Below are 13587 nucleotides of genomic sequence, written 5' to 3'. Positions count from 1 at the left end.
CTTGCGGGTCACCACTGTACTTCAATCTGATTTTAAATGCTTGCAGACTCTATTTTGTAACTTACTTCACACAAAACAGCCTGGTCATAACATCTGGCCATGATGATTTTGGGGAATTTCCTGTTTATTCTACACATGCATACATTCTGTAATACCATTGCTAGTGAAGAGTTCATGAGAACTCAAGTTTGCCTGTTTGCAAGATTTTAGTGGTTTAATATTATTGGTTTCAGACTGTGTAAAGGAACCACACAGCATTTTTTCTTCTTGCTATGCTGAAGTGACTACCATGATGAAGAGGAACCTGCATCCTCCTGAATTAATTAGTATATAAATTATGTTCCATGAGAAAAGTTTTAATATATGTTAAACAGCTGCAAAATGTACTTCAGTTTTCACTGCTGCCTAAATTCACCTTTTCCATTCGCCAACAAACAGAATAAAACCAACCTAAGTCAATGATAATTAGATGGCAAATATTATCTGAATCCTTCCATGAGTTCTTGAAAAACATATTAATGCATCTGCATAATTTATACACAGCCTGACTTAATTATCAAGAAATGACCAATTAAACATGAACACAGCTCCCAAATATTGTGAAGCAGTAACTTGCTCAAACAAATTCCAAACTACTTTCCACTTATTTCCACGTAGACACTTTATATGTATATAAAATCAATGTGAAAACCTAAAGATATTTGCCTAGAATTATCAAAATTTCCCCATCATTTTCCCTGAATGTCACTTCTAATACTACAAAATATTTAAATGACAATCAAAACCAGAAGAGACTTAGGAGCATAAATGGCTCATGACTAAGGCAGTTTTGGAGTGAGGCATTCCCCTTGTGTCCATCCACAAACTGCCTCTAACTAGGAGCTAAATCAAATTGTTAATCCTAATTAGAGCAAACACACTGAATGAAGGAAAGTTGTTAAACAAACAGTTCTAAAAATTCCATTGGATATAACTTGAAGATTTTGCTCTTTCTCCACAATATTATTAATAATTTTAAAAAACCCATGAAAGCCTATTATGGGAGCTGGATTCTAGATTACAATTATTAATGTACTATAGGATCAGGATTCAAGGCAAATCTTCCCAATCTTTTGGTTGCATATTCAACAACAATACAATAAGACAATAATCCATTACACCACGGTAGCCCACAATAACTGGCAAATAAACGTGTGGGACCTACAAACGCCACAAATAAGGAATGGTTTAAATATTTTTAATCAAATAATGAATAAAAAAGAATTGGTTGAGTTTTTTTTTAAAAAAATCTTTTTTTGTTTTAAAGAAATAAGAACAATTATACTCCCACTTTGGCTGCAATGTAGGTTCCACATTTACTAGACATTCTAAATACCGGATTAGTTCCAGCAATAAAAATAAATAAATAACTGAGGATAGCAAGGAATACACTTCTAGAACTTTGTGTACTTATTGAGATACATAGTGCCAAACATTACATTTTAAAATGTGTTCAAGATTAAAGTAATAATATTAACTGAGAGCTATTATTGATAATTTAAACACAGATTTATAATGTATGATAAAAAATAAAATTGTGGTAATAATTAGGGTCCTATTTCTTATTGCACAATATATTTCATTTAAAACTTACCCCTTTTCTGAACCCATCCTTCTTTCACAATTGTAACATCGCTCATGATGGCTCCACACTGAGCCTTCAGTTCAGAAAAAAATAATATTTTGCTTTATCACTTTTAGAATTTCACGTCTCCTTGACTTTTCAGTATCTTAAATCAACCTAGAAATACAAAAAAAACAAAAACAAACATTAACCCTTGATATGCTTTACACCCAACAGCCAGTTCCCAAAAACCTGGGTTGGGGGGAAGGTTAGGTCATCTTTCCTCAGTAGGTGATTTACAAAATTCACACCAAGAATATGATTACCTTATAAGCACATATAACAATTAACAGCTTTAAAAAAGTGTTTGAAACAAAATTAACCAGAACAGATGCTACCCAAAAGTTAACTTAGAAACCAAATTAATAACGCTTTAAATTTGTCCCCAATTTCAAAAAGAAACTATGCTCTCCACGGAAATTATTTTACAAATATTAAGGAAATTGCTACATAATAAAGCATGATTATATTGCTAGTCTTTGTTCATCTAGAAAATTTGTGCCTTGTGCAAATACAGACTCTGACAACTGCAAGAAAACGACATTGATTAATCAATGAGATTAATAATTTTAAAATAGTTTGAATTTTTTAAAGAATACCTCCAATTAATTGGGCAACACCTTTTTAAGAAAGAGAAAATTACCAACTTTAATACTCTTAACTATAAAACCTGTGGATGATAACTCTTTCTATATTGAATTATTTACAATATTTCTCCCCTCCTTTCTCTGTAAAAGGACCTTTAAAGAAAAGTCCCAGGACACTCTTATGGATCTCCAAATGGCTATTTAAGAAAAATGGATTTTTTTTTCTTAAATACTACTTCTTTTTTAATGCTTCTTTTTCTTAAATAGTTTGTCAACACTACTTCTAAGATGGTACCTCCACCTTTTCCTTCAAAACTATTTCTTATTCAGAAACCGATCTATGCAAATTTGCTTACTCATATGTAACTTGATTGACTGGTTTTTATATTTGGAAACAAATGTAATTCTGGCTCACAGATCAGCCCTTGGAACTCCGATCATGTGCGTAATACAGTGCAGAATGCTATTTTGTTATTTTGATCATGAGGAAAATACATCAATATCAGAGAAGCAATACTGCTCCTTCAAACTAAGCATACAAGACAAACGGAACATTAAAATCTTACTCTTCGCACAAATCTAGGTATGCTTTTCCTCTTCAACCAAAAACAAGTGATCTGATGGGTCACTGGAGTGGTATGTTGGAATGAAATTGTCTTATCTATATCAAACATGAAATAAACTGCTTGCATGATTGATTTAAATCAAGTCAATTTCAATCATGATTTTATCATCCATTAGTAAGTATTTAATTTTAAAAAGTTTATATAAAAATTGATTTTTACTTGTTTTATTTAAATTGGATTTTTTTTAAAATAAATGCTTATTGACTAGAGAGTTAAATTGTGATTTAAATCAAATTGATTTAAATCAAACCTATCCTGTCTGCTTGATACAATTCTTAGATCAAGGATACAGACTTCTATAATGCTAAAATAAAGCAGAGACCAACAATGTTCCCACTATATTATCCTCTGGGGCCTTATAGTACAGTGGTGCCTCGCAGAACAGTCGCTCCGTAGAGCGACGAATCCGCGCAACGGTGCCGTTTTTGCAATCGCAAAAGCGATCGCAAAACGGCATCTAGATAGGGCACAATTCACAGAGCAAAGGTCGGTAAGCGGGTCGCTTACCGACCATCGCTTTGCGACCCGCCGATCAGCTGGTCAGCGGGTCCAAAATGGCCACCGCGCGACCCCAAAATGGCCGCGCGCAGCATTCTTGCACCCTTGGTAAGTGAGGGGAGGGCGCGAAAACGCTGCCGGAACAGCTGAAATGGTGCAGCGTTTTCACGCCCTCCCCTCGCTTACCAAGAGCGCGAAAACGCTGCGGCCGGCCATTTCGGCCATTTTGGACCCGCCGGACAGTTGATCGCAGCCATTTTTGTGCCCTCGTTCAGCGAGGGGAGGGCGCGAAAATGGCTGCCAGCCGCCCGGAAGCATCGTTGAACGGTGAGTATTCAGCCAAACTGGAACGCATTAAACACTGTTTAATGCGTTCCAATTGGTTTTCTTGCCCCGTTCAACGATGCTTTCACACAGCGAGGGTTAATCCGGAACGGATTAACCTCGCTGTGCGAGGCACCACTGTATCTTCTGGGGCAAACAAAAATAAGCCACATATTTCATGTAACAGCTCTTCAAATATTTAAACATTTATCATATCTCAGTCTTCTCTCTTCCAGGCTAAACAAATCCCACTCCTACAGGCAATTTTCTTATTTCAACCATCCTGGTCACCCTTCTCCAGATACATTTCTTGTCATATTGTCCTTAAACTGTCATACCTAGAACTGAACCCATAGTACAGGTGAGATCTGGCCAAGTATTCCCTACACCTTTCTCATCCAAGACATTAATAAAAATGTCAAAGAATATCAGGCCCAGGACTGAGTCTTGGGGTACCCCAATTTGTTACCTCCTCCAATTTGAGGAGACATTGATAAGCACTCTGAATATAATTTTGTAACTAACTATGTATTCACAGCAGTTGTTCTATCCAGCCCACACCTGGCTTGCTAATGAGAATATCATGGGGCACTTTGTCAAAGGCTTTGCTGAAGTCAAGATATATTATATCTACAGAATTCTCACCATCTACCAGGGAGGTTATATAATTTAAAAAAAATAGATCAATCTGGCAAGATTTGTTCTTCACAAATCCATGTTTGCTTTTAGTTATTACTGCACTGTTTTCAAGGTGCTTGCAGAATGACTACTTTATAATCTGCTCCTGAATTTTCCCTGGAATTGATGTCAGACTCACTAGTCTGTAATTCCCTGCTTCCTTCTTCTTGGAGGAAAAATCAAGGAAAAACATTGAGGAAAGCTCTCCAAAGATGTCATCCTGGTGCATGACAACACCTTGTCACACAATGCAGGTGAAACAATGACAAAACTAATGTCCTTAGGCTTTCAAGTAATGCCCCATCCACCCTATTCTCCCAACCTGGCTCCTTCTGACTATTATCTGTTCCCCAAACACAAAAAACACATAAAGGGACAATTTGGGAGTGTTCTGGAGGCAAGTAATGTTGCAAATGAGTGGTTACACCAGCAATCGGAAGAATTTTATTTGCAGGGATTTTGGAAGCTGCAGGAAACATGTCGCAAGTGCATTGATTTCCTGGGGGAATATGTAGAATAGTGTGGCAGTTACCACTTCCTAGCTCATTTTTTTTTCTGAGAAAGGCTCAATACTTATCAGCACCCCCTCATACCTGAAGAATGCTTTTTCTCTTGCTTTTAGCATCTCTTGCTAACCACAGTTCGCTCTCAGCCTTTGCCTTCCTAATGCCATCCCAACAATTCTTTGCTGCTTGTTTGTACTTTACCTTTGTTGCCAGGCTTTCCTTCCACTTCCTACATGTGTCCCCTTTTTTGTTTTTGGGTTGTCTCTGAGACATTGGTCTTTTTTGCTGTCTTCCACCCTTTTTTCTTGTTGGAATTTTTTATATACAGTGGTGCCCCGCATAGCGACGTTAATCCGTTCCAGGATTAACGTCACTATACGGAAACATCGCTGAACGGAACAAAAAACCCCATAGGAACAAATTAAACCCTGTTTAATTAATTCCTAGGGGGCAAAAACTCACCGTTCAGCGAAGATCCTCCATAGGGCTGCCATTTTCGCCACCTCGGTAAGCGAGGCGCGAAACAGGCAGCCATTTTGGAACCACTGATCAGCTGGGCGGCGGGCTCTTGGGAAGGAGTGCGGGGACCTCCTCCACTCTCCTTCCCAAGTGCTGACCGGCCTTTCCCCCCAGCTGGGCGGCGGGCTCAAGCGGCAGCAGGGTGGGGGGGTGTCCCGAAGGCTTCCAGGCCTTTGCCTGGAAGCCTTCGGGACACCCCCCCACCCTGCAGCCACCACCGCCACCGCTTGAAGCCGCCCCGCGCCGCCTACCCCAGCCGTTCTCGGACTTCCAGGCGTCTGAGCATGGCTGGGGTAGGCGGCGCGGGGCGGCTTCAAGCGGCGGCGGCGGCTGCAGGGTGTGTGTGGGGGTCCCAAAGGCTTCCAAGCAAAGGCCTGGAAGCCTTCGGGAGCCCCCTACCCTGCAGCCACCGCCGCCACCGCTTGAAGCCGCCCCGCGCCGCCTACCCCAGCCGTTCTCGGACTTCCAGGCGTCCGAGCATGGCTGGGGTAGGCGGCACGGGGCGGCTTCAAGCGGCGGCGGCGGCTGCAGGGTGTGTGTGGGGGTCCCAAAGGCTTCCAAGCAAAGGCCTGGAAGCCTTCAGGAGCCCCCTACCCTGCCCCCACCACCGCTGAGAGCCTTCTGAGCTCTCAAAGGGCCTTCTCCAATGTCGGAGGGGGGCCCTTTGTGAGCTCCGAAGGCAAATGTCGGCGGTGGATTCGGGGTCCTTCCGAGGCCGCCGCCCACTGCCGACATTTTCCACCAGCTGGGCAGCGGGCTCTTGGGAAGGAGTACGGGGACCTCCTCCACTCTCCTTCCCAAGCGCCAGCCGGCCTTTCCCCCCAGCTGGGCAGCGGGCTCAAGCGGCAGCAGGGTGGGGGGGTGTCCCGAAGGCTTCCAGGCCTTTGCCTGGAAGCCTTCGGGACACCCCCCCACCCTGCAGCCACAGCCGCCACCGCTTGAAGCCGCCCTGCGCTGCCTACCCCAGCCGTTCTCGGACTTCCAGGCGTCCGAGCACGGCTGGGGTAGGCGGCGTGGAGCGGCTTCAAGCGGTGGCGGCGGCTGCAGGGTGTGTGTGGGGGTCCCAAAGGCTTCCAGGCAAAGGCCTGGAAGCCTTCAGGAGCCCCCTACCCTGCCCCCGCCACCGCTGAGAGCCTTCTGAGCTCTCAAAGGGCTTTCTCCAATGTCGGAGGGGGGCCCTTTGTGAGCTCGGAAGGCAAATGTCGGCGGTGGACTCGGGGTCCTTCCGAGGCCGCCGCCCACCGCCGACATTTTCCCCCAGCTGAGCGGCGGGGCTCCCGCTGAGCTGGGGGAAAATGCCTCTTCCAAAGGGGAATGCCGGTGGTGGCTTCGGAAGGGTCCTGCCGAGGCCACCACCGGCATTTTCCCCCAGCTGAGCGGCGGGGCTTCAAAGCTCCCGCCGCTCAATTAGGGGAAAATTGGTCTATGGGGAAAAATCGCAAAGCGATTTTTCCCCATAGTCAACATCGTAATGTGATTGCAAAATCCGCATCGGTATGCAGATTCGTCATTAAATGGGGTGCTCATTAAGCGAGGCACCACTGTAGTTGCACCTTTAGAATATCTATATGTGGAACAGGAAGCAACAGTTAGAACTGGATGTGTAACAAATGATTGGTTCAAAATTCGGAAAGGAGTATGACAAGGCTATATATTGTCTCCCTGCTTATTTACCATATTTTTGCTCCATAAAACGCACCTGACCTTAAGACGCACCTAATTTTTAGAGGAGGAACACAGGAAAAATATTCTGAACCAAATAGTGTAATAAAATATTTGATTTATTTGATTTATTTGATTTATTTATTTATTTATTTAACTTATATGCCGCCCACTCTACCCAAAGGTCTCTGGGCGGCTTACAACAATTAAAATACAATTAAAATACAATAAAAGATAAAATGATTAAAATACAATTAAAAGTGCCATCAGGACCCACTATATATAATATACTATAACTGTATAGTAAACTATAACAGAATAACATTTGAAACATGTAAAGCAGGGGTCTCAAACATGCAGCCCGGGGGCCATTTCCGGCCCTCCAGATGACAGTTTGTGGCCCTCGCCTTTCCTGCCCCCCCAAAGCGACCATGCGTCCTTTGCTGTCAAGAGTCAAAAAAAGCCTCGCCTCACTCGCCAGCTCTCTCCCAAGACAGCACCTCTTGCACCCTCCATCCCAGACTGCAGCCTGCCAGCCAGCCCACCTGTCAGCCGGCAGCAGATCTGGATGGAAGGTGCAAGAGGTGCTGTCTTGGGGGAGATCCGGCGAGCGAGGTGCGCTGCCATCCCTTTTCCCTGAGTGCCCGAGCTGCTGCCGAGCAATGCCTGAGAGCAGAGCTTGCTCCCACCCTGTCCTCAAAGAGTGCCTCCAACAGCAGCTGCTGCTGCTGCCTCCTCTTCCAGGGAAGCGGCTCTCTGACTCTCTTTCTCTCTCAGCACCACCAGCCCAGCCAGCGGCCGCCTCAGCACCCAGTGGTGCTTCCTCCTCCTCCTCGTCCTACTTCAGCCGCCTCAGCTCTGGAGGCTGCCTGGGCTGGCCTGGCAAAGTTTGCTCCTCAGTCGTGGTGGGGGTAGCTGCTGCTGCTGCTGAGTGTGCCTTTTTTTGAGAGGGGCCTTCAGAGGAAGGTTGCCGGACCTCCGTGTATGTGTGTGCTTGTGTGCATGCGCTCATGCCCCCGCGCACCTGCCCCATTTTGTTTAATTTTGCGGGTACTGATGGGGACTTTTCTCCTTTGGCAAGGTGATTTTGTGAGGGTTTTAAAAAAATTATGTTGTGCCCTCCCCCTTCCCCCCCCCCGGCTAGGCGGTCACCGGCGCTCCCTTCTTTCTCCGCTTCTTCATCCTGCTCCTACTTCTGGTGATAGTGAAAAAGGAGCCGGAGGGGGTCATGGCCAGAGATGAGGGATCATGCTCTTCATAGCCCCAGTCAGGCTAAGGAAACTCCTGGGCGGCTCCCTCGGGCTCTTGCTCCGCTTGGCGGAAAATCTGATGCGGCCCAGCCTCACCCAGACTCTGCCTCCAGAGGCCCCTCAGGTAAATTGACTTTGAGACCCCTGATGTAAAGTGAACAGCAGTCAACAGTGGCATTAAGAACCATTACCACTGTCATTAACAAACGGAGAGACTTAAAGGTTTGTGTACTCTATGTACCATAAATTTGTGTACCATAAATTTAAGTCAAGTACATATAGACCATTACCAGCCAGTGATAAGACCTATATCACACTAGCTATATTTTACATTTCCTTTCATCCACCTCCTCCCCATGCTTATAGAAATGTCTCAATGACAGATGAGATTGTTGTGCAACTCTGCCCAGCTACAGCTCAAGCCTATATTAAGTTAGAAATGGTTTGTCTGATTTGGCACTGCACTGAGAGGTCCCTTTTAGTGGAATTAAACTATAATAGTGGAATTAAACTATTTAACAGCTGGTTTTCCTTATTGACTTTAGGTTATGCAAAAGAACAGCAACATAAAGCTTAACCTGATCCCATTCGCCAGCAGTATCACACGCTCAGCACAAGTCCAAATCTCGGTTTTCTGACATAATTGAACGTTTATAGCATGCAAGGCACAACAGGTTATTCAAGACAAAGCCAGGAACAATGTTCTTGGCAAGCCAAAAAAACTGAATACAAACTACAGTGGTTCCCCGCATAGCGACTATGACGGACATGTCAGTAACACTCCTGTCCATCACAATAGAACCTTGACAGATCAACCAATGGGTGAACAGAAGAGGCGGAACGGAGGATATTTAAGAAGAATGGAAGGCAGTTGAAGTTCAGTTGTATATATGAGTTAGAATTAGAGAGGACTTCAGTCAGGGATGAAGTAAGGACCTCAGTTAAAGAGAAAAAGTTAGGCAGTTAGAACCAGTCTTGTGTTAGTGAAGAGTAATAGAGAGACAGGAAAAGAAATGAATAAGAAAAGAACTGAATAAATACTTATATTAACATGGTTCTGCATAAGCAAATATAAATGTTACTAAAGCACTGTTGATTGATTAAATGAAATAAGACCATCTATGATTTACTTTATATGATTTACTTATGAACACTTTAATAAACTTTGTTTGATTGAATAACACTGATTTAAGAATCATATTTGATTTTTTGAGGAGGGACTCCTCTGGTGGCAGCGGAAAGAGTTGAAAAATAAGTGTCACACCTGAAAGTGAACCTGGGTTGTGGAGAGAAACAAACAGGGGAACTGGGTGTGTCACAGCAACGATAATCCGTTCCGGAAAAATTGTCGCTATCCGGATTCATCGCTATGCGAAAAGGCCCATAGGAATGCATTAAAACCCGTTTAATGCATTCCTATGGGAAAAAAACTCACCGTTATGTGAAAATCCTCCATACGGCTGCCATTTTCACTGCCCGGTATGCGAGGAATGGGCGCGAAAACACAGCAGGCAGCCATTTTTTCTGGTGGCCATTTTGGAACCACCGATCAGCTGTTTTTAAAACATCGCTATGCAGAAATCGGTAAGCGAAACAGCTTACCGATCATCGCAAAGCAATTTTTTGCCATTAATAAGATCGCAATGCAATCACTTTTGCAATCAGAAAAAACAAATTGCTATGCGGGTTCATCATTAAACGGGGCGCTCGTTAAGCAAGGCACCACTGTATAGTAGCTGAAATCAGGAAGCAGGTACTGTAATCCAGTTAGAAGTCACTAAGAATTTTGACTTTCTTAATTTTCAAACTACTGTATCAGCAAATGTAGCATGTGCTACAGGCAAGAACTCTATTCCAAAAACACTAACCAAATAACTATGCCCTGTCTCTGAGATTTCCTGGCCCTGTTCTGATTTATATACATCAAACAGATACCACAACCATAAGGACTTGGAAACAACTAAAAGTACGACTGAATTTTGCTTTCCCATGTATGCAGGGGTAATTTGTGATCAGCAGCCAAGTTTGTATTCTGGCTCATAAAGCACAGTTAGTTTCCTTGCTGCAACTCCCTTTGGAAATACATTCTCTATTAGATGCCCAGAACTAGTTGAAAAGTTTGCAAGTCGAATCCAAATTTCCCATAGAAATGCACTGAAAATTAATTAATGCATTCTTATTGGGGGGGGTCAGAAATTTTAAAAAAAATTAAAAGAAAGTCACTTACCAGGTACTGTAGACTAAGCCCAGCTCTTCACAGTGCCTAACAGCCGAAAAAGAGCACCAAATAGCTAAAAGCCAACAGCTGGCAGCCATTTTGTGCTCTTCTCCGCTCCTTCCCTCTCCCCACCTAACAGCTGATCGGCGCTGGTCTGAAAGGCTTCCCAGGCAGCTTTTAAAGCAAAATTAGCAGCTTTTAAAGCAAGCATGCACGTTTCTACACAAGCAGGTTTCAACTCAACCGGAGCACTTTTTCACCCAAGCACTAACAAGCAGCTTTTAAACTAAATTTTACATTTTAAAATGACAATATCAGGCAGTCCTAGGTCTCTCTCCCTGCTCTCTAACTGTTTGGACTAGCAAGGAAGCAGACAAGCAGCCTCTTCACTAACTAAAAGTTTGAATTTCCTGCTTTCCCTGCCTTCTCCGCACATTAGGTATGCCCATATCTGTGCAGTGGAGGATTGTGGGAGGAACACCCAGCCCCTGATGGGGGTCCCATGGGGCACCCCAAAACACTGAGTTCTCTTGGCCTCTGGGGGGACTGGGGCTGTGCAGCCCTGTTCTGAGCAGGAGGTGCAGCCAGGGTCACCATGCCTTGGGGGGACAGGGCACACAAGGGGGTAGGAGTTGCAGGGGCCACTCCAACTCATACCTGGCAGAGGAGATACCATGATCATAAAAGTGGCTTTGTCCCAGGATAAGGCTCATCCATTGCACTTTGGGTGTGCTGATCCCTGTGATTTCCCCAAATGTGGGGAAATCAATTGCCTAATTTATGGTAGTGGGGGACTGCGTTTGTGGTTTCCCCTAGGTCTTTTTAGAATCACTCCTTCCCCTTTGGTCCTTGCCTGTTTTCACTGCCCTCTGCCATTTAAATTTGCTGCCATAGGCCCTGCTGGTTTTCCAGATGGGCTCCAGGAGGCAGATCCTGGAAAGGCTGCAGTGTAGATGGCAGAGTGGTGAGGTCTAATGTGGCTGCCACAGCAAGTAGCCTCTGGTGCCAGTTTAGAGGCCTCCCAGCATGGCGGTGGGAGGCTTCTGGGTGATGGTGCCTGAACCCTTTCTATAGCATTTGCTCCATAAGACGCACATACTTTCTCCCCCACTTTTTGGAGCGAAAACTGCGTCTTATGGAGCAAAAATATGGTAACTTATGTGCAGAATACATCATGCGAAAGACAGGACTGGATATGCAGATGATACCACTCTAATGGCAGAAAGTGAGGAGGAATTAAAGAACCTCTTAATGAAGATGAAAGATGAGAGTGCAAACAATGGTCTGAAGCTCAACATCAAAAAAAATAAGATCATGGCCACTGGTCCTATCACCTCCTGGCAAATAAAAGGGAAATATATTGAGGTAGTGACAGATTTTACTTCCTTGGGCTCCATGATCACTGCAGATGCTGATAGCAGCCACAAAATTAAAAGACACCTGCTTCTTGGGAGGAAAGTAACGGGAAACCTAGACAGCATCTCAATAAGCTTTGGTTTTTCCAGTAGCGATGTATGGAAGTAAGAGCTGGACCATAAAGAAGGCTGACCCCCAAAGAATTGATGCTTTTGAATTGTGGTGCTGGAGGAAACTCTTGAGAGTCCCCTGGACTGCAAAGAGAACAAACCTATCGATTTTGAAGGAAATCAACCCTGAGTGCTCACTGGAAGGACAGATCCTTGAAGCTGAGGCTCCAATACTTTGGCGAAGACTCCCTGAAAAAGACCCTGATGTTGGGAAAGTGTGAGGGCAAGAGGAGAAGGGGATGACAGAGGACTAGATGGTTGGACAGTGTCATTGAAGCTACCAACATGAATTTGACCAAACTCCAGGAGGCAGTAGAAGACAGGGGGGGCTGGCGTACTCTGGTTCATGGGATCATAAAGAGTTTGACATGATTTAAAGACTAAACAACAAAAACCTTTAGACTTTCCTTTTTTAGAAACTCTCAGCCATCTTGGACTCCTTTTCTTGTTAGGATTTCCTGCCATGGGACATTACCTATCACTGTTCTGAGTTTATTTAAATTAGCTTTTTAAAAATCCAATGTATACATGCAGCTAAACTCTGCTTTTGTTTCTCTTGAAATCAAGAACTTATGTAGAACTTTCCGCCAGAGTTCCTCTCTGCTGCCACTTCTTCCACCATCGCTATCCATTAAGATCATGCCTACCAATGTTCGTTCTGTGAAGCAAACCACTCATAGCGGGGATGGCAATGAGGGGGAAGAAACCAATGGGAACAATGGTAAAGAGAAGGCAGGATCACAGAGAGGAACCCACAGAGGGTGTCTTGCACAAGAGCTCTAAAAACGTGGAGATAGCACAATATAGTCCATAATAATAATAATAATAATAATAATAATAATAATAATAATAATAATAATAATAATAATAATAATAATAATAATAATAATTTATTGTCATTGTAAGTATATACACATACAACGAAATTCACAGACACCCAGAGACCAGAAAATATCTACTTCTGCTTCATTGACTATGCAAAAACCTTTGACTGTGTGGACCACAGCAAACTATGGCAAGTCCTTAAAGAAATGGGAGTGCCTGGCCACCTGATCTATCTCCTGAGAAACCTATATGTGGGACAGGAAGCAACAGTTAGAACTGGATATGGAACAAGTGATTGGTTCAAAATTGGGAAAGGAGTACGACAATGCTGTATATTGTCTCCCTGCTTATTTAATTTATATGCAGAATACACCATGTGGAAGGCTGGACTGGAGGAATCCCAAGCCGGAATTAAGATTGTCCGAAGAAATATCAACAACCTCCGATATGCAGATGATACCACTCTGATAGCAAAAAGTGAGGAGGAATTAAAGAACCTCTTAATGAGGGTGAAAGAGGAGAACACAAAAACATGGGCTGAAGCTCAACATCAAAAAAACTAAAATCATGGCCACTGGTCCCATCACCTCCTGGCCAATAAAAGGGGAAGATATGGAGGCAGTGACAGGTTTTACTTTCTTGGGCTCCATGATCACTGCAGATGGTGACAGCAGCCACAAAATTAAAAGACGCCTGCTTCTTGGG

The 13587-nt window shown here is 43.8% G+C and overlaps 1 protein-coding gene and 1 non-coding gene across 8 annotated transcripts in view; one reads left to right on the top strand and one right to left on the bottom strand.

Annotated features, from left to right (window-relative positions):
- AKT3 (AKT serine/threonine kinase 3) overlaps positions 1-13587 on the bottom strand; it is a 287165-nt gene that overhangs the window by 242916 nt on the left and 30662 nt on the right. For all 7 annotated transcript variants that reach the window (XM_078383109.1, XM_072993019.2, XM_078383108.1 and 4 more), the window contains one exon: positions 1634-1780. Coding sequence is in view for 6 of the 7 variants with exons in the window: in XM_072993019.2 (XP_072849120.1) it covers positions 1634-1679 (46 nt within the window). In the remaining variant the exon portion in view is untranslated. The remainder of the gene's footprint in view (positions 1-1633; positions 1781-13587) is intronic.
- LOC140703323 (U1 spliceosomal RNA) lies at positions 11181-11346 on the top strand. Its single transcript, XR_012082762.2, has one exon. It is a non-coding gene; the product is annotated as a U1 spliceosomal RNA (small nuclear RNA).

Source organism: Pogona vitticeps, chromosome 1 (genome assembly GCF_051106095.1).
Source record: "Pogona vitticeps strain Pit_001003342236 chromosome 1, PviZW2.1, whole genome shotgun sequence".
NCBI classification, from domain to species: Eukaryota; Metazoa; Chordata; class Lepidosauria; order Squamata; family Agamidae; genus Pogona; species Pogona vitticeps.
This window is presented reverse-complemented; position numbering and strand designations above follow the sequence as displayed.